We start from the raw sequence: 22,511 nt of genomic DNA on the forward strand, positions 1-22,511 counted from the left end.
TCTCTCCATGTGTCCACAGCTCGCACAGACAAGGAATCGGCTTACGGCGCCTCCAAATTAAAAAAAGGGACCTCCGCGTTTCACTTGATTATTCTCGACCGTCTTCACTCCAAGAGAATTCTTGAGGAAGTCACAGAGACCGAGCCGCACGCCTCCGTTCACGTTTCTCCCTGCCGACGATCAGACCCCTCGCTTTGCTCGCTTTTTGTTGTTTTCTCCGCTGGAAGTATTTTCTCTCCCCCTTCCTCAATATATTTTTTTTGCAACCGAAGGGACGTGCACCGCAGCGACGTGGAGATCGACCTCGACTTTGGGAGACATGTGCTTGAGACGGGAGCGACAATTTGAGAGCCTCTTCGCGGCTGTGGTTCTCGCTGCAGCCGCCGTGGCTCAAATACACGGACAAGGTGAGAAACTTGCATGCACTTTTGTGCAAATCACAGTTCGCTCTCCGTGTGTTCCGACGGATCGCGATTTGTCAAATCTACAAGTGGTGTTTAATTTGATACATCGACACAAATGATTCGTTGTTTCCGTGTAAAGTTCACAAGTTGCCGATCCTAATCTGACAAGCAAATTGTATATTTGCACTAAGTTGCACACTTGTTTTTTTTTTTTTAACCCACACACATTTTATTTGTGTTGTTACTTTAATAGCACGGACAAAAGAGAAATCCACGTGGTTCCATTTCGTCCACGGGGGATGTCTAATGAGAAGTTGCCACAGGGTGAAATGTGTTTAACACTCAGTCAATTACATGACAACCTACTGACAACTTCCACAAAATGCTTTACATTGTTTTTAATGCACACACACCAATACACGACTGGCTGCACAACAATGTGAAAACAACCTCTGGGGAGGAGAGAACTTAATAAGACATCCACAAACTATAATGAACCCTACTGAACCTGATGTGATCAATGTTCTTGCGGGGTGGTTAGATGGTTATTTGTTCACTGAAACCCGGAGCAAACAGTCAGGAAGTGACTTGTTTGGGCACCGAGGTCTGTGTGACAGACGGTGCTCGGTAATAAGACTCTAATCCTCGGGAATTGCTGAAGATTATTGACCAAGCTGTTTGACACAGTTGAGTGCTTGTGGGAAGCGGCAACGGATTCATGCACAGTGGCCTTGTCCTAATTATTTCTCTGGTGTGCGTCTGCCCTCTCTTCATCATTATAACGATGCTTTCTGTTGGAATATCTGTGTTTCGGGCTGGTCTATAGTTTCGCTATCACCCCTACGTGGAGGTGATATTTATCTCTTCTTTGTCAAGTTACCCCCAAAGTAGTGCAGATACAGATTGATCAGTATGCAGGGTATGACTAATGCCTCATAAATGTCTTGAAAAAAAAATGGATAAACACAGTATATACCTGAAGGTATTCTGTTGGAGTAGGATCTCTAAAGACAGTACAGTTGAACCGTGCAGTCACTTTCAGTTAGTGCAGCTTGTAGTATAAAGTGGAATAGATGCAAGTTAAATATATGCAAGTAAACTCAACAAATTTCCTCATCTTTTTTTGATGAAGCCTGTTATGGAAGCTGTCCTTTCCACGTTAAAATTGAACGCATTTATGAGGAAAAAGTGATTACTAAACAATGCAATATGTATGAAGATGAATTTTTATTGCCTGGGCTGGTTTAGTCATTATATGCAAGCCCATTGAGGACCGAGATGCAATTCTGCACCGGTGGCTGCAACAATATTTTACACCATCAACAAAACAGCTACTGATTGAATATCTAATAGAGGAGAGGTGCTGCGTTATTACAGTATTGGAATTCCCAACCTTATATAAGTGAAGTTCAAATCCTGTTACTTGTGCTGCAGCCTGACCCACTCAGAGGATATTTTTTTATTGTTTCAATGTTAATCAACTTCTGTACACACTCTGTGAATGGGGGGGGGGGGGGGGGGGGGCAGTTGTGTGCAGAGAAGGGTACATTTTCTGTGTTTTCACAGGCACAATTGCAGAAATCCCCCAGAACACACCTGCCTCGTTCACTCACTGCTTGAAACTCTTGGGAGAGAAGGAAAAATGCACAGTGCATTATTTTTCTGAGCAAAAGGAAATTTAACAGTTTCCATTAGAGAATTTCTTTGCTGTTGCTTAGCCAGCAAATGGTCCTACCATAGTTCAGTTTCCCAGGCGTTTCAGCTAGTAATTCTTGGAAGTGGGATGATTTGTCATTATCGGAAGATTTAGACTTGGACAAAACAATTGAAGCTGTGGTTAAAAAGTAGGTTCAACATTTTAACGGCATTACTTGTCTTTTTTTGGAACTTATGTCAGTCTGCTACCGAGCAGGGAATACAAACAGTCATCCATCCTGCCATTCGTGTGTGTGTCTGTGTGTGTGTCAGGTAAAAAATCATTATCAGTTTATAGTTCCAGAAAATAAATTATATCTATTACCAATGAGCCAAATGCTTTTATTATTAAGCACAAAATTGTTTCTTAACCGCTGGGTCATTTGCATATTTTTCTCTTTATGTGATAATTTGCATTGCCCCTCGCTCTCTCAATTAGCATTGGAACATCAGGCTATGTTTGTGATTTTAGGATTTATTTAGCCCCCAAACGCAATGTCTGACAGTCTTCATTATCTTATTTTTCTGTGTAGTATATTGTGATTTCTTTAAAACATTCAGTCTCCTCAGCATCCTTTTCACGTTTGATGATCAAGATGTATAATGTTCGCTATTCATGAGAGTGGATAACCTGTGCAAAAACAGTGCACTGTTATAAAAAGATTTCATTTTTTTGTTTTGTTTACTTCAGCTCTTCATGCTTGCATGCACCTCATGCAATTGTGATTACAAAGCCGCATGCCTAAAGAGGAAAGACTGATAAATTATGATAATGTGGATATTTTAATGTGCTGGCTTTTGAATAATGTTATTTCATATTCAAAACTTCAAATTTATAACAGAATACATGAGGATAACGTACCTTGAATGGGAATGAGTGTAGTAAATAATGTTACCTAGTAAATTAATTTCTCAAGCTGCTTATTCTTTTATTAATTTTTTTTTATCACATTGTTAAGAAGGATGGTTTCAGGGGCAGAAGAGGGGTCTTTAAAATTCTGCTCGGCACTTCTCAGCAATTTATGTTTCACTTTAAATACAAAAACAACAAGACAAATTAATCGGATTGCCACGAAACATGTCCTGTGCTTTTTATGTCTTGGAGTCTTTATTTATGTTCAGCGGAAATGAGAACAATCCTCAGAAGGTCCGTGTTGAGTTTGCACAGCTTCCCCTTCACCTTTACATTGACATAACTCAAACAATGACAAGTTAAATAATACATAACTATAAAAACACGTTATTTCATCTTGTATGCGTTTTGTAAATACACAATCATCTTATTCAGTAATGTTATATTGAAATAAAAAAGTTATAATTAAACCAATACATAGAATAAATCAGTGGACAAAAAAAAATCTTTTTTACACACCACAGCAAAACATTCAAAAGAAAAATGTGAAGTGTATAATTATCACAGTGCTTTATTTATAAACTTTGATATACAACAATAAAGGGAAAACCTGAACCTCCCTTCCATTAAATTAATTCTATTTAAGCACCTATATAATAAATGTAAAATAAAGTAGCGCTTCGCAAGTGACAACAAATCCATCTTGATATTTCTAATCAAATTGTGCTCAATTTGCAGTTGTGCACGAGTATAAGAAGATATTTTTTTTGTGTTAGATGAGGTACTTGAACTTGCTATCTTGATGCATACACATTATCCCTGCCTGCCAACAATAGTCTGTTGTTATCTGGGTAAACGTGGTTTTATGTTTCCTGAATTATCTTGATTTAATTACATTTTATTGAGCTCCAATGGCATGCTGTGAGTTGTTGTAATATCATCCACAACCTGGGTGCCATTTGTGAATAAACCAGACGCGAGGGAATGTTTTTGATGGGGGTTTGTGGGGGAGGTAAGTTAAGATAAAAGTTGCAGACTTATATACATATTCTTATCTCCACTCATTGTAAACTGTTTTTTTTGCTACTTTAACTGCATAGACAACTCATTTTTTAATTAAACGCAACCCAGCGTGAGACTCGGTGTGTGCCCTGTGTGATCTTTGAGAATGTTGTATGACTTTCACTCTATTTGTAAGAGTTGGCAGCCATAATTTCATTCATTTGAATTATTTCATGTGTTTTCCCCAGTCTGCTGGAGATGCACCTTTACTTACCAAGAGCGAGATCGATTAACCCTCCACACCCTACAACTTTCAGATATGTAAAGTTTTCAGCGTTGGGAGATATAGCCTCGCACACAAGCTTTATGGGATGAATGTCTGACGAATTCAAAGGCCAGAACCTTGATATCTTTGTCATTTTTCAAATCATTCCTGACTTTCTTTTTTTTTTCCGGGGGTTTCTTTCAGCAGTTCAAAGCCACCGCAGCCATGAAGGAGTATATAAATGGTCTGCCATTAGGTAGCAACAATCACGTGAATGACAGAAGCGTCACATTGCCTCTCACATAATTGCACCATGCTGCCATTTTTCTTATAGGTATACTAAACGAGCAAGCCATCTAAATGTTATGGGGGGGAAAAAGTCTTCTCAGTTGGCCAGCGTTGCTCTGTAATTCAGCTCATTGTTTGCACTCTCAGTATTGATGAGAGGCCAGTATGATCTGCTAAGCTTTTATCCGGTGTCTCAGTCCTCACATTCTTGGGGCAGGCGTTGCTCTACACATTCATCAGTAACCCTTGGGTACCTATAAACCTGCAGTCATTCTATGTTTTGCTGTTTTTTGAATCAGTTTTGTAAGCTATTCGCTACAACATACAAGAACCCCCCCCCCCCCCCCCCCCCCGAACCACCCACAAAACCTGTCGTTTTAGAGATGCTCTGACATTGTTGTCTGACAATTACGGCCCTTGTCAAAGTCACTCACATCTTTATGCTTGGCCCGTTTTGTTTGCTTCCAACACATCAGCTGCAAGAACTGACAGCTCACTCACCGGCTAACATAGATCACCCGTTTGTCCAATTTGATCACTTCTTCTGTCAGTATTTTAATATTGTATCTGCTCAGACTGAGTTCCTGATTGTAATATTATCTTAAGAAATTAATCACAATTTAGCATCCACTTTATGTGGACTTAATATTATAAGATGTGCATATTCAAATCCTGTTAGTGACTGACGACAGTCAAAAAAATGCATATTGTGGCTATTCTTTTGTATTGACACCTGTTACCACAATGGTGGCAGGAAGCGCCATTCCTTTCAAACAAGCATTTTTGTGTGCTCATTCAATTCAGTCGTAATTCTCCCTGTTAGTCTCACAAATGAAACAGATTTCAGAACTTGATTTTTGTATTCTAAGGTTGGGGATGTTCACGTTCGCAAATGTTCCAGAATCATGGGGATAAGGCAAGATGATTCTGCCTTTTGGGGAGGCTGCCGCTTTGAGCGGTGTGCGGGAAAAATCAGAACATCCTATAATTCCAAGGGAGGAAACAGAAATCATTCAACACCTGTTTGTTGGATTGCCAGTTATTAACTTCATCAAGGGCTATTCAGCATCTGTGTGCTGTCATAATTAGTTTAACTTTCCCAAGGCCTGTCAATGGTAAATGAGAGTCATTATGCCAGAATGCCCCTCTTCAAGGCTTGGCGCCTGCCTGCCTCAGCCCCTCTCTGTGCCTGTCTCGGTCTCTTTCACTGCCTCCTAGGTGGAGCTCACAGCTTGGCTGAATGCGAGTCATTTTCAACTCTTCATGTGCAAATGCCTCTCTCGCTCCGTGAGAATGTTCTATGCATCCTAATTTGAGTCATTGCCTCATATATTTTCTTTCACAAAAGTGGGGAGCTTTATTTGTCAAGGGAAAAAAAAGACTATTTTTGCAAGGATCTTTTTGGATTTCATCACTGTTTTGCTTAGAATGCCTCTCTAACAGCTGCGTTCACCCTATGGAAAGGAAACTGAATATTTTAGTCCACTGAATCAGGCTGCGCTGGGGCTAAATCTGGAAGATTACACAGTTCAAGTAGAAAACTTAGAATAATATGAAATGATTGACAACATCTTTTAATTCAAAAATATATTCCAAGCAGGTCTCTAAATGCATCTTGATGTAAAGAGGCTGATTACTTAATTCATATGAATAATGTAATAATTATGGTTATATAATACGAGTCACAGAATATCAACAGTTTGTGTGTATTTCTGAAAATGCCCATTCCATCATGAATGTATACAGTTTCTTTGATGTTATTCTAAGAAAAAAAATATATACCTCTTTGAATATGTATTGCAAGCAAACTGAGTTATGAAATTAATTAATAATTCCGACTACTTGACCATTAAGCAACTTTAGTGTGGTGACGTGTATAAATTAATAAATTGTCACTATATTCAAGGCTTTTAAATCAACTTACATTAGATTTTTGTGTGATAAAGAGCATTTAGCTCATACTTCGAATATATATACTGATTACTCTCTCTCTCTCTCTCTCTCTCTCTCTCTCTATATATATATATATATATATATATATATATATATATATATATATATATATATGCACAACACAGTCTGTAAGAAGCCACTGGCTGTTTTTCCTGATAGCATTTCACATTCTCTTTGTTTAATCAGTTTGACAGTTTGGATGGACCTGAAATGGCTTTCCTGCGTTTAGATAATTATGTGAGAGGTTTTTCCAACAGCCTTTGTGTTTTGTCTCAACACAATCATCCCTTCAGAGATTTAAAGTAACAGCTTTACAATGAAATTGTCAACATGTATTCTCGGCACAGGAGGGACATTTTCTCAGGAGCAGACGCTTCAAGACGCTTTGCCCACAATATTTCCCTCTCAAAGTAGGTGGCAGGGGCTTTAACTTCCATCAGGGCGGGCACATGGCACTGAAAAAGTGGCTAATTTGAATTGGGGGGGGGGCATCCACATTTAATTTATATCAAGTGAAGAGAGGCCCTGTAGCAAAACTCCAAATGAAGAGATGTCTACCACTTTGTCAAGGCACTACATTGCAGGCTTACTTTATACCTGTTTTGCCTTTGGCCTTGTGCCTTATCGATCCCACCAGTCGTTGACTGGAAAAAAAATAAAAAATAAAAAGGAAGTCAGCAGTGCTAGCCTCCCTCAGGCCAAGCCTCCTTTCCGCACCTTTTACGCTCTGCCTGGCCGTGTACACACCTCCCTAATCAGGACTGGCGTATTTTGCGGCTGCAGTGGGGATGGCTCTCTGAAACGATTAGGCCTAGGGACAGCTCCAGCTCTCTTCCCCTCTTCTCCACGCCAGATCCCATCTAGAAAGCATTTCATCTGTGGCACTGGAAAGGCTTATGTAGGGTCGGAGAGTGCTATGTGGAAAGCAGCAGGTAATAGGCTGTGTAATGTGTTTGGGGGAGTAGTTTTAGTATTCACAGTTAGTGCTGACCTCTGGCAGGCTGTGCCACCCCCACAGTAATTTCCTCTGAAAAGATGTAATTGAATTCATCAGGATGAGTAAACATATTATAAGTAGCAGGGAAAGATAACAATGTTGTGGATAGATCAAGGAAGGGGATAGTCGTTCTACGAGTAATTGAAAATGGTCAAAGACAAACACAAGCAGTCAAAGTGCGCAGGGCACTGGGGAGGGTTACTGCTTTTAACTTTGTTCACTTTTACTTTTACATGTCTTCCACTTTGTCTATGGATGATTTTAAATACATCTCTAAAAGAGTTTTTGAGCAGCAAAGATATTTTCCACTTTGAGACCTGGCCTGGCTACAATTACGTTTCAGATCTCGGCCATGCATACAACTCCCACTACTTTGTTCAGCTGATGTCCAAACAATACAGGCACATCGTAGAAAACTGCAATATGACCGTAACAGTTGTTCTCGCTGGTGAGATATATTGAAGTCATGTCCCACAGGACCTTGTGTATAATTCAGAGGTTCTTACATCGACCACCATCTTCAAAATATCGAACATTGTCAGTCCGAGCTACTGCCGGGTGGTCAGGCAATTGTCTGTCAGTTATAACGCTGGCGTCTGCCTTCGCTTCTCCCTTGGTGATGGAGAGCCAGCTCATTGTGGCCATTCTCATCTGTCAGAGCAGCGAGCGGCCTTAAAAAAGAATACTCGCCCTTAAGAATGGATTACTTAGTGGGGAACAGCAGCAGCTCTGTTGGACCACATCATTGATTGCTGGGCTATAGCTTTTAGTGGTAAAAGCTGGTCTGTGCATTTCTGACATTTCTTTCAGATGCTGTGTGAAATAGAGGGTGAAGCAATGTTTAGCAGCTTCATGCGAGGGGAGGAAAAGCCTTGTCGACCAAACAATACTTGTCTGATATGTGATGTATTCAGCTCTTTAATTTCTATGTGAGTTTGTTTGTCAGACTGCAAGACAAAGAAGGTGTGACATCTAAAACATCTCAAGTATCTTGTTGTGAATATATGAATAGAAACCCTTGTGTTTCCAAAGATGTGTCAGCTGATTTTCTCTCCCTCAACGTGGTGAAATGTTTTTAACATCAAATGGAAAACCACTAAAATCAAGACAAATATGTTGTGCTTTTAAATTCTTGCAAACGTCCACAATAATAATGCATCAACATTATGCGAATCCTTTTGAGCTGAGTTTGTGTTTGAACTAATCTTCAGGCTAACAAACATTTGAACAAGGTAAATGTAACCGTTAATATACACAAATGGTCATATTAATGTTGGTCCTTTGCCCTGAAATTATGTTGGTGATTGAATCAGCCTGCTGTCAAGTGGAAAGCACAAGTATTTGAAGGATTTTTCTTTTTTATTCACATCTCTAAATGTGTCTTCAAAGGATAGCTAAGCAAAGATAGAAAGCAGAGATGGCCTTGCCTTGCTGATGGGGTCAAGAAATGTAACCTTGCCTCATAAACTGTGGTGCAGGAGAATTTCTTTTTAATTAAATATTTGCTGCACAGAGGAATAATTTGTTCAAATTTAACATTTTAGTCTTAAATATTGGAGCTATATTTGCATAGAATAGGTGCATTTAATGACAAATTCCTACATTATTTGTTGACTTTTTTGAACACAAAATTTTCAGCAAATTTTCAGCAAAGGACAGCTCACTCCATATTTTTCAAACTTAAAATCCTACGTTTTTATAACTGCCTCAGAGCACACGCACATGCATGCAGAAGCTTGATTAGTCCTTTATTTATACAGGTGGCACTTCTACAGTGACAATGTGTGTAACATTTCATAGTTACATTTGTTGTTTTTGTTCCAGGAGCGAATGTGAGTTTTATCATCACATGGAAAAATCCCTGTTTGACTTCTGCTTTAACCTCCGGCTCGGCAGCTTGGGGGAGGTGCATATATTCAGCCCATGAAGCCTGCCTGTGTATACTTTGTGGGATTAACTCTGAATTATAAAGGCAAACAGAGAAATGGAATTCTGACAGTGAGGGATCATCCTCACAAAGACCGGACAAGGCCTTTTTACATGGTGTGTACTTGGAAATACCAGAGTGCTTGAGATGTGATTAGATACAAACTGTCAAGGCTTCCGAAGAGAGCAAAATAGTTAAATGAGACAGGAGGCATGGGTTAAATTAACTCCAATGCTTCTACAAAAGGACTCAAGCACTTTGTTTTGTTTGTGTGAATTAAAAAAAAAAACAGGTTAAAAACCCTGCACAACTAAAGTGCGTTTTATATGCTGGTTGATGTTTAATTTGAAACAGGAAGTGACAGAATTCATCAGCACAGGTTACAAAAAAGGTAACAGACACGCAAATTAGATTGCTAAATGTGACAAGGTGAAGTTTATTTTGCAACAATAATTGTTCTCAAGTTGCCATGTCTTTGTTGTCTGACTAACACAGATATTGGTGTTTTTTTTGCTTTGATATAGTAAAGAGAATGGGAAAAACAGGCAGAAGATGTAGCTTTTGAAAAGGAATAATATCTATCTAATATCTATATCTAGGAATAATAACATCTCGTTGACTCACATATGAATGTCTGTCTGAATATAGGTGGAATAAAAATTGCGCTGCCTCTACCAGGTGGTATGATAGTCCCGACTGTTCATAGTTTGGAAACACAAAGCTTACAAAAATGTATATCATATTTAATATACATTTTCTTCTTTTTATTTTTAAGATATTAGCTTATTTACAAACCGCAGTATTCTCTTTCACGTCCACCAAGAGGTTTATATTTTGAATGATTGGTTGTTGACAGGATAACTCAAAAGCTTGTGCACAGATTTCAATAAAAATGGCAGCCTAACAGATAATTGGACAAGGAAGAAATAATCTACCTTTCTGTGAGATCTGGATCAAATTATTACTAGTATATGCTCTGTGAGTTCTTTCTTCATGTTAAAGTTAGTTTTAAATTCAAACTCATGTCATTGTATACAGATCTCAACTGACTGATTGCAACAAAATGGATAAAAACTTTTTCTAAGAATCCCCCCCCCCCCCCCCCACAAACAAAATGACTCTTACATGTACACAATTTGATCTGTAAAGATTTCATTTTCCAGACCATACCTGTGAGACGATCAGTCTAATTTGTTATCATTTTTCCTGAAAATGTCCTTGGAACAATTATCTAAATACATACCTTTCTTTATGTGCACATATATTTTTAGAAGATTATTTTGCTGGCCTTGATCACAAAATTTCCTGTATGACTTTCATTTCCTAAACAATGAGTCATACAATCCTATGTGACTACCACAAAACATTGATCACATTCATTAATCACAATTTACAGCTGATCAAGTGCATGACTCGGCAAATCTGTTGTGTTTTGGTAATCATCTCATGGATCTTGATGTTTTCAATAACGCACTCACTAAAGGAAACTATGAGATGAAATAACAGTTTATGAGAACAAAGTAAAACCTTTTAATGCTCAATTTAAAATACGTCATCCCACTTCTCTTTTGGAGACCCACACTGAAAGTTTGAGAAAACTCTTGCAAACAGCATAATAGGTAATAAACAAATTGCATACGGCATGTACCCATCGTGCAACCCATCACCCATGGTTGTTTTGAAACCTTTTCCATCATTAGACTATTTATAATGTCCTCTTCAGTGGGGCGGGCACTCGGTGTATTAACCACATTAGCGCACATCACACAGTCCAATTAAACGTGTGGGAACACAGAAACAGCGGGGCCGTGTTAGAAACCATCCATGTAAAGAGCAAACATGAAATCTTCATGAATTTACTCCAAATGGGAGAATAGTGTTCGAATAAGTAGAGTTACTGGAGCCACAATACCACAGGCAGCAGAAGCAGCAGCAGCAAAAAGAATTCTTTATGTTGTTCATACAGAAACTATACTCTATTCAACTATTGTATAGAAACAAATAATTGAATCACTATGTGTGGTGTAAGGCATGCGAAATGACTCCCTCCACTCAAAAACTAAGGTGGCTGTTAAAGGATAAACAATAGCACAGTAGTATTAACTTTTGAATTATGTCCATTTACTGGCAGACTTGATTTCTCAGCCTCTTGGGGATTTATTTTATTCCCTTATCAAATGGTTCTCGGTGACCTTTCGGAGAGGAAAAAAAAAAAGAAACATGAATTTGACTTGTGCCTGCTTGTCTAGACTCTAAGTCAGATGTTTCACATGTGGTTATGCCCATTCACCAGAACATTTTGACCCACTTAATGTGGTGTTTTTCGCTCCTCTTCATCCATGATTCAGTATTAATGATGTAAGCATATGTGCGATTGGGCCTGGAGGGTGAAATCACTCGGCTGCTTTGTGAAATCAGAACTGCAGCTCACAGACGTGGAGCGGGAGACTGACGGAGTGAAGCAGATATGACAGAAGTGGTTACTGTAAACATGGAGGGAAAGAAACCCTTGAAAACCCAGAAAAATTGACAGGCAGGCAACAGGTAACAGCGGGAATCAAATAGACAGAAAGACAGCAAGTCAACGGCGAAAAGAAACAGGTCAGAGAAAAGGGAAAAGTGAGGCGGCGTAGCTGTGAGACGGGCAGCAGGACATAGAGGACGATAATGGGAGGAGTCGCAGGTGTGGAGGTCAGGGCGAGGCGAGTAAGGACACCTGGTGGACAGGTGAGGAAAAGGCTTCTTTCAAATGAGCTGTCACTCATTTTCTATTTCAACTCATCAAAATGAAACGACTGAGTGGAGCTGTTTAGCATGCTGTTTTACTGATTCTGGTTTCTTTTGAACTGAAGCAACTCTACTACTTGTTAAATAGGTAACTAGTAGCTGTATACAAGCACAATTTTTCGGCAACAGTCGAACAACAGTTATGGTGTTGTGGAACAACGATGTGGTGGTTATCTCTCTTAAAGTGAGAAGTTCCTGGTTCCAGTGTTGTTTCGTCGTAGTGAGAGTCTTTAGAGTCAATGCTCAAGTGATGTGCACCTCTGTGAGTATTCCACAATAAATTAAAATACTGCATAATGATATAACATGGAGCTCCAATAGACAGTTTTGTGCAGAAGGCTGACCACAGTAAAACAGAAGAAAATGCATGATAAATTGGCAAAAATAGCATGTTATTTCCAAAAACTAGTACCAGGAGGCTTTCTTTATTCTTCTTCTTTTTTTTTTTTGCAATGTGTTTTTCATCAATATTCTGTTGTGTGATTATCTAAGCTTCTCTGTTTTTCACTGTCAGAGTATATCTTTGGATCCTTCATTTTACACACAATATTTCACTAATTGTGAGGTACTACAATTTCTTCTTTTTTTTTCTGCCAAGTGGTTAAAAAAGCAGTTCTCTGAAAAGGAAACATTTCCATCATAACTTGTAGCTCTCCATTTTCTACATTCAGACCAAAACATGCATTTGAGGTAAATTGGTGAGTGTGTTTTATCTATGATGGACTGGTGTCCTGTCCAGACTGAACCCTGCCTTTGTCCATAATCAGCTGTCAAAGTTTTATTCTTTAGGAAGCATAAAGATGACAAGAAACTTGGTTCAGCTGGACAAACACTTCAGGTTCGATTCATGAGTGCAGTGGGGACAAAATAAGCCAATTGTATGATTCTAGTCTACTCCACAACCACATCTGAAAAGAGAAAAAAAGATCCTCACTGCAAGAAGACATTAACCACTTTGTCATGTTGTGCTGCTTATAAATGCACTGCTTTCAAAGAATTGATGGCTTCATCCTCATCCATATATTTCCGAATATTGGACAGTTATAAATAATGCTGCTTCCCTGCCTAGCAAAAGGCAATGTGTCTGGCCTTAATGGTCTGTTTATTGTAAATAATACTGACTTTGAGGTGCAGCCTGAGCCAAACCAAAGAAGATTTATTCTTTCTCACAGATGAGCTCTGAGCTGGCCCTCTGTTTTTTTCCTCCTATTTTCTATCAACATGAGGAGCATCATAAACACAGAATTCAGTCGAGCCTGTTCTGCTGAACCAAAAAACAGAAGAAGAAGGGAAAAAAAACCCTGATGTTTATCAACCAAGCAGCTTTGGGGGAAAAATAAGAAAATATTCAGAAAGATCATCTGGGGGCATTTATTTTTGTGGAGCAAGCGTCCATACTGCTACCAACCACTCACACCCATCTGCAGTTTTCTCCATTTCTGTGGCTGTACTTTGCATAAAATGTTTCGCTACATCCTGTGTTTTTCATCAGGACAAAAGGAGCTAAGCTGAATTTACAATGTGTGAGGACAGCTGTTGAAATAATGACTGGGTTACACTCTCCCGTACTGTCTGTCTCTTATTATCTCTGCACCCGGGGTGACACTGATTTTCTTTCTTTTTTTTTCTCCCTTGCTTCAATTGCATAGGATGCTTTCAAAACAGTTTTTCTTCTTTTTCCTATTGCCCAACTCAGACAAAATAACATCTACGTCGTATAGCACAAAAGTAGCATATTTCACATTGAGAAGAGAAGAACATCTTCAATGATCTTAGCTGTGAGGGAATATTTTGTGTTTTCACAGCGAGGATTCCGTCTGGGCTCGACTGAGGCAGCAGGTTATAAACAATTTGACAAGGAGGGTGCAAAACTGAGAGCGGAGTTACAGAAACAAAGAGGAAAAAATAAGGCAAAGTACCTGGGCTCGTCTCCGTTCTATTAGATAGACGACATTAGCTACAGCGTTTGATCATGTTTTCATCCGAAGCCTTAACAAAACCGTCAGGAGGAATCAACAATCTCACCCTGAAAATGTTGAAATCTCTGTGTTTTTCATTCAGAGCATGTTAAATGATCCCAACATGACAAATGTCATGTTATTTCATGCCCAGGTGTTCACAATAAGCCAGGCAGTTGGTAAATAGCCTGTCACAATGTCGGCGACCGGTCCTGCTTGAAGGTGACATGTTCGTATTTATTTGAACTTATTATATGTCCCTGTCATAGTAGTTTCATTCGGCGGGTAAACAAATCAGGGAGCGTCTTGAAGGTTTTAGCAAAGCTGGGGGGAAAAAAAAAAAAATCTCATCACAAAGAGCAGCACTTGGCTCCAGTGCAATTACCTTCTGTAAATGAAGCTCAGGCTGTCCTGCGAGTCGCTCACCCTCCGTGCAGGTGGTTTGCACATACACCGTGTCAACAAAGCAGCTCGGGCCTGCGTTTGGTAGGTGCGAGGCTGTTTACCTTTGTTGCCGTGCGGATTGATGAGGTGGCTGAGGCAGAGGCAGGGGCATGATGTGAATAGTTGGAGTATTACTGTGGAAAGAGGTGTTTCCCCCTCGGAGGCGGCTAACTGAGTTTGACAAAGCTGTTTCTGCTGAGAGGCTGTAGGGACGATCCCTGGCCCCGCTCCAGGAGCTCCGCCTCTGCATGTAGATGCACATTTGAGGTAGTGATGAAAGGTAGTGTAGAGACAGGAGGGATGAGGCAGCTCCCAGTAACATAATTTAAGTTGTGTAAGTCAGCCTATAGTGTATTTATTGTTTCACAAGCATGGAGGAATACAAGAAGTGTGATGAAGCGTGCCATGTTGAATGTTTGAGGGGCTGGACTTGCGATATTTCCTGAACAGAATCAATCAAGCCAAAATGTGTAATTTTAGATTCGATTTAGCTGTTTGTTTGTTTTTTTTTCACATTACTGCACACACGGAAAAAATGGAATCTGTAAAAACAGGTCTGATGCAGAGAATGACAATGAAACAATGGCATTGAAGTTAAATATCAGAAATGAATTAAAACTCAAGAGCTGCCTTCCAGCTTGTTTTTTTTTTAACTTGGTTGTGTCGATTTTAACTTATTTCCTACAGTGATAGATTCTCTTTAAATCTGTCTGTTTCTTGTTAGATTATTGATTTCTTCTTCTTTTGGTATTTTGCAATTGCCTGCTTTGATGCCATAGAGCTATCCGTGCAGCTTTTATAGGGGACAAACAACTATGTGATTTTTTTTTTTTCCGCACAACTCTGACTGCCAAGGAAATTGGATTAAATGTCTGCTGTGATTTTGGAGTCATTTTATTCTCCAGCCTTCCCTTTTATTGCCTGTATGTGAACTTTCTGTCTCAGTATCCATTGCAATTTGTGCGGGTGTCTCGTGCCCCTCCTCTCCACCCTCGTGTTTTAACCTTGTGAAACTGTGAGAAAGTTATCTACTGACTTGTCCGCATTTACTGCACTGGGCTGTAAATGAAAGCAGAGATAAGAGAGAGCCAGTTGGATTTGTCACCCCGTAAGCCAGCGGGATTTGCGAGTACGCATTTCATTTCGCGGTGCAATCCGGTCTTGTCCAAACTGATTATGAAGGCAAATATGCAGACAAATTTGAAGATACACATTCAAACAAACTCTAGAGGGTTGCAAATGTGTTTTTTTCTTTTCCTTTAAAAAAAAAAAAAAAAAAAAAAACCAAAAACTGATTTGCATTTACATGTCACTTTGGGAAAAAGTGGAAGCTTTGCTAAGATTAACTGGTCACACTGATCTCTTAGACAACTCAAAGTGATTCTTTCAATTGCTCAGTGGAGAGAAAAAGCATCTTGTCATTATAGTTATTGCAAGTACAGCAGTACATAATTGGTTTACACAAGCACCATAACTCAAACTATTGAACGCCTATATAAAGAAACATATTATCATGTTATCCTTGTGCGTTATCTGCATATTTGACAATTACAATTCTATTTGATAAAATACCTCCATGAACTCAAATAGAGTAACCTATAAATGACCCTGTCTTAATAGTTGTGTTAAGGCCCCATTTTAAGTGAAAATGGAAAACTTTCATTGTGTTCTGGGGTTCTGTTTTCACGACAACGGTGCTCAAAGCCACTGTAAACTCAGCTTTTTAAAAACGCTCTGACCATGGGGCCTCAGTTAACAATGACCTAAACTGTGTTGATAAAAAGCTATTGCTCTAATATGAGCTTGAGTGCAAAAAAATGTAAGACCGTTGTGGCAGTTACAAACTTTATACAGAGAGAGACGCACGCAATATTTTGAATTAAAAGGCTTCAACTACCACAACAAGAGGTTTTTATTTTCTGAGAATCCTCAGCCAGTAACAGTAATAGCTGCAGAGTTGGGGGGGCTGGAGGGCACAATGTGGTTCAAGCTCTCCTCCAGAGCAAAACCTCAAAGAATTCTTACTGCACACCTTATAAACCTCACAAACTAAAACACATTTTGACATTGTGAAAATCCTCTGTCTCAAGAACATATTGTGACCCAAAACAATCCGCCTCCTCTATAATGGCTTGCTTTCTAAACCTCTAGAACAAAAATTATTGACCAAGACACAGCCTGCCAGACGAAGCACATAGTGTCATATTCACCCTTTTCATTGACTCATGAATAGATCCTCAGAATGGAAGTGTTTTAATAGATCCTCAGGGAGAAAAAGATCTGGTTGTTTCCATGGTAATGTGAGTGAGGTTCATTCGCTAGCACAGAGTAATCCCATAAAGAAAGTTTACTCCAAATAAATAAGAGAGACCATGCCAAAAGTCTTAGTGCTTCAAATGAAACATCAGATCTAGGTTGAAAACAAAGTAGTAGTAATGATAATAATAATAATAATAATAATTAATATTGATAATACTGATAAAAAATAATTGGTTGCCATATGGTTAAAAACAAGCCAGAAACACAGCAGACCGTGCTTCCATTACGCAAATGGATGTGGAAAGGCACTTCAGTATGTTTGCTCTTTGTCTCAGGCCGTCTGAGGATTTGGTGAGCTTGAAGACAAACAGCCCCTTGATCTGAAAGCTCAGAATCACGAAGAAGATACATCAAAGCGTGCTCCCTCTCTCTAAGATGCTTCCGTTAGAGGCGGGAAGATTGAGTGAAGGAAGGGAAGATAAAGGAGGAGAATAGAGGGCAAAGTTGGTGCATGTGTGCCTGTGTACCCAGTGTGTGTAATTAGAGTGGGCTTTTTTTTCCGGGAAATGTGTAGGGTGGGAGATACATTGGCTAAGAAGAGCCGCAAAATAAAATCCTCCCATCTAAGTCTCATATCCCCCACGGTCACATGAAGCTTCATCACTCCATCAAGCGCCATAAAAAGACCTGTTAAATGATGTGCGAAAGTTGGACTTCAAAGAAAGCGACGCTGCTCTTTAAATATTCTAAATGTTTTTCTATGATGTCTTTGCTTCTGATAATGACGGTGTAGAATGACACTCTGAAAGTCTGAATTTGCTTTTGGCTGGGTTTTAACCTGTATTTGACACTTCAGATCAAAATAATTCAATCAGAGTTTTTTTCGCTGAAAATAAAGTACATAGCCTTGACAAAAAAAGACTTACGTGAAAATCTAATTAAAAACATGTAAACAGTAGAAGGCAGAAATTGTCATAGCTGAGAGATCAGTAATGCAACAGGGGCAGCTGCAAGTGTGAGCTGGTATAAATATGCTTGCAAAATGCCACAGAAGTCCTGCGTTTTGAGAAGAGACAGGCTTTTACATGAATCAATCTAAAGAGAAAATTTCAGTTTGTTGTATAAAATCCATTAAATGTGAAAATTTTCCAGATGTGCTTGTATTTTTCTAGCGCCAAATATTGTAAAAAACATTTGACATTTGTCGCCATTTCTTGGTTGAGATGCTATTGTTTTACCGGTTAAGCCTGAATGAGATCAAATTGGGCGTTACGTGACCGCTGAACTAAAATGAGTTTGACTTCTCTGACTTAGATCCCCTTCAGGTTCTTGGCCATGTTCTGGGTTCAGTTAATGATTAAGCAGAAAGCTGTCCTTCTGGCCTTTATTTGAAACACTTCCTGTGAGAGAAGCTTCTTAAATTAATTATGTTTGCCTAATGAATAATTAAGCCCGGGGAAAGATAATTTGGTGTTACGCAGCGAGCCAGGCCATTGTGCATGTAGAGGAACCGGTGCTCTGCGTGCCTGGCTGATTTCACATCGGGAGTGTGAAATGAGAATTAGCAAACAATTTGCTTCCTGTTTCATCCTCCACCATGACTAAAACATCAACGCTGATTATGTCTTGACAAGTGTCAATACTGCACGCCTGTTTGTTAACTGTAGCAGAGACAGGTTGTTTATGAGGTTCCATTATTGTGGTTTTGAATTGGATACTGTCATTGATTCACACTTTGAATGGAAGCAGATAAATGCCATTGTGTGCCAGGTTGTACTGCCACATAAGTTGGAGTACAGTTTTAATGACGGCAGACATAAACGAACATTAATAGCCCTTTTTTTTTTGTTCTGTGGAGGTTAGACACAGATGATGGAGATTAAGCCAAGAGAGAAGACATTTAATTATCTAAGCCATGCCAATTGTTACAACTGAATAATACATTAGAGTCACTGGTGCAGGTTTTTAAAAGGATAACATGCAATCCCATAAAGCAATAAGGTTTGTAATTAGTTTTCTCCGGGGTGTTGTTCCCTTCAAACAATGCTATTTATGTATTTGTATAAGTATATTATATCCTTTCTGGGAAAAATTACATTACATTCAATTTTTCTGGCTAATCCACTTGAAGAGGGTCTTCATGGATACTCCTCCATTTTTCTCTGCCTTTCTTTGGGCAAAACTGAACACAAACAGCCAATCCTGCAAAGATGATAATTACTTTCTTATGGTTATCGCATGCTATTATAATGCAATCGGGAGTTACATAGCCTATTTTAGATAATGTCACAAATCAAGCTCACGGCCGAGATTGAATTGTGTTTATGTTTTCTGTATTAATATATACACACCCTGGTTGGATACCAAGGCAAACACTACTGACAGTTTCAATTTTGTAGGCCCCAATGATTTATAGGCTCTATGAGTCAGTCACACATAGAGAGAGAAAGTGAGAGAGAGCAAGAGAAAGAGAGAGAGAGAGAGACAGAGAGAGACACACACACACACACACACACACACACACACACACACACACACACACACACACACACACACACACACACACACACACACACACACACACACACACACACACACACACACACACACACCTCCACCCACCCTTTCCATCTCCTTCTCCCGTTCTCACCCCCCTCTTTGTCCCTCCCTGGTTATAAAGACTTGCCAAGAAATCATTGGCTCAACAGAGAAAGGGCAAATCCTCTTCAGCCAATTTAAATTCTCCTGAGCACATGCTGCCGACTATTCCAAACTAATTAATAGACATGTCATGAATAAAAACACTTTGATTATGAAAAGAGGTTGCCCTCTGCCTCCTTTTAGGCTTGTCATTAGTATGAGGACACATGTGGTGAATAGCTGGAGTGTTGGTACCAGCAGCCAGAGACGGCCACAGATGCCCTCTCTTGATTAAATTTCTCGCTGCATGTTTTATTCAGAGCCGACTGCGTGGACCCAGAGCCGCGGTCTGTGATTAGCCCTACCTGTACCAACAGGGGAGCCGGGGCCGGCGGGACCAGGGAGAGCAAAGCCTATTCAAAGGGCAGGACACAAAGACATGTGACCCAAGAGCCCCCGATCTCACAAATGCACTTCATCACCTGCTACCTTCCTGATCTCTCAGTCAAAGTGACACACAGCGTGGACCCTCCTCATACACAGCAGCACTGGAACTTTAGTTGAATTAGTTACTGTGAGACTGTGGTAGCCACACTCTCTGAGTGCAGACTGTATATTTTTTTGCAAGATCTAATAATTTTGTAGAATGGAAATCTGTGTATATACTGAATTAATGCACCTGCACTGCTTATGTTATTTATGCTCATTTGTGTGCACCGAAACATATGCAATGCAGGTCATTTTTGCTGGTGTAGTCTGCTTCAATGGCACATTCAAAAATAGTATAAAAAAGTATTCATTCATTTGAACACTTTTTTGGCCTTCAGAACAATTCATCCACACATAATATAACCTACATATTAAAAAGTAATAAAGCTGTCAAAGCTTGAGTGACATCTGATTTACATTTCACAGCTGAATATTGCTGTAACCCACAGGTGCATCTCAACCTATCTGAATATAATTGAAAAGTAAATAGTTTTGTCAGATATGTCTTCACTGAAAGCATTTTAAATTGTAATTGTCATTAAAAAGTAGAACAGACAATTTAAAAAAGCCTGCCTTACAGATTAAAATGACAAAGAACAAAAAAAAAACCTCAATTATTTCAGTATATGTGTAATAAATGTAAAATATGTAAGTTATGGAAAATAAATTAACTGTACTTTATATTTACTACTCTATATTTTGAGATGCTCTTGTATAACCAGAAAAAAGTGTAACTATCACAAATTAGATAATGATTTGCTGGAATATTAGTTTCCAGAAGGGAACTGCATCACAATCAGGAATGGATAGCATGCATGTTGCAGCGCTCCTCGGATGCTTTATTGATCGTATGCTACTCGTGCAACATCTCTGATACATGAATGGCCTCCAAGCTGTTATCAAGGGCTATGTGGTGCCTTGTGTTAGACTGTAAAGAGGTTCTGGCTGTCAACATGTGGTCTTCGGCCCAGCTGACTTGTCCCAAAGGAGAGCCAGCCCCCCAGCAGGAGCCATCTGTATCTCGGACAAGGCTATCCATCATCCTCACTACAGCACTCAATTTAGGGTTTTTCTGCAGCCAGCTTCGGCTGGCATTCAGCAGCTTTACATGTACGTGTCGGTAATGAGAGCCCTTGAAACCTACCTAGTGGCTCTCAAAGCCGGCCTCAAGGTCTGAAGGGAATCAATGAGTCAATCTCTGAGGCTGAGCCCATACCCATCTTCCAGGCTTGTTGCAAATGTGGGTTTTTACTCACTGTATATCCAAACACTCAAAGGACCTGATTTACTCAGACCCTCTATAAGGTGCGCGAAATTGCAATGTCGTGCAAAGAGATTTCAGATCGCATGTTTATTTTTAAACAAATTAATACCATGAGTGACATCATGCACATTCGAATGTATTCTAATGTGAGTATTCAAATGAGGGATTTGCTTGCATTACTGCTTTACTTTGCCCTCGAGTGATTAGATCGAGACTTGAGCCTCTACAAGCATAAAATGAAATCTGACATGATGGAGTTGGACGTATTAGTGGGGGTTAGGGTTACCAAACATATCAGAGTGTTACAGTAAATAAATCTAACTGGGGAAAAAAAAAAAAAAATGCAATATGTGAGATGGTTCATCAAAAAGCCAAAGCTGTGGTAAAAACACGACCAACAGAAGAGATTCAGAAACCATTGAAAGGCCTTTGTGCTTCAAGGTTTGACAGAGTGTCTCCTTCCCCCACACTTTTGGAAGAAAACAAAACAAAAAAACATGATTTTGAGAATTTCTTAATTTTGGGGGGGATAGCAACACTTGACAACACATTCTCATGCAGACTCACAATTGTTGCCTTTTATCAAACTAGAATTTATTGAGCAGAAACGTACAGTGCAACCAGTAAAGTAGAAAATTTCCAGCTGTGCGCATCCCCAGTTAAAACATCTGTTAATATTGCAGAACCTTTTTTTTTTTTTAACATAATGTAACTCTCCCCGGGGCAGCCCGGCATCGTATCATAACTGCAACACTAATGGCTAATGCTGTTGTTTCGGACTTTGCCGGATGTTTATTCTACAAGGAGAGTTAACCCTAAGCACATTCATTTGCATTCCTGGGGCAAATGTTGTTAGGGGAGGAGGATTATACGCAGTTCATGGTATTGTGTTTTCTCATGCTTGAGGGCTGCCTGCTGCAACCATAAGAAAGTGCTTCTCATTAATTTCCTCAACTCACTCTTTCCAGGTAACCCGCGGTCTCGAGCATCTTTAAACTTTAGAAACCACCGGCCTATTGCTAGGAAAACAAGCAATTGCATCGAGCATTAAGTCCTGCCTTTGATGCAGCACAGAAACAAGAAACCTTTTCTCAGAGCCCATAAAAAAAATAAAAAAAACATACACACACCATGGTTGGGGGGTTGGGTGTTGTCTTTTGCAGCCATCCTAGTTGCATTTGATGTAGCATGAGAATGTGTTTATCCTAATGGTTGCCTGAGCCGCAAGATCCAAGCAAAAGCTCGTATCAAACACCAGCTCACATTGCCTGGATTCAATGTCTGCC

The 22,511-nt window shown here is 39.5% G+C and overlaps 1 protein-coding gene across 1 annotated transcript in view; it reads left to right on the forward strand.

The window, feature by feature from the left end:
• Nucleotides 1-319: 319 nt before the first annotated feature.
• Nucleotides 320-22,511, forward strand: part of LOC308139570 (seizure protein 6 homolog) — a gene marked incomplete at both ends in the record, with an annotated part of 103,890 nt that continues 81,698 nt past the window's right edge. The window contains one exon of the mRNA XM_080509030.1: nucleotides 320-407. Coding sequence (XP_080365156.1) covers nucleotides 320-407 — 88 coding nt within the window. The remainder of the gene's footprint in view (nucleotides 408-22,511) is intronic.

The sequence above is a fragment of the Blennius ocellaris genome (genome assembly GCF_963422515.1).
Source record: "Blennius ocellaris genome assembly, chromosome: 14".
Taxonomy (NCBI): Eukaryota; Metazoa; Chordata; class Actinopteri; order Blenniiformes; family Blenniidae; genus Blennius; species Blennius ocellaris.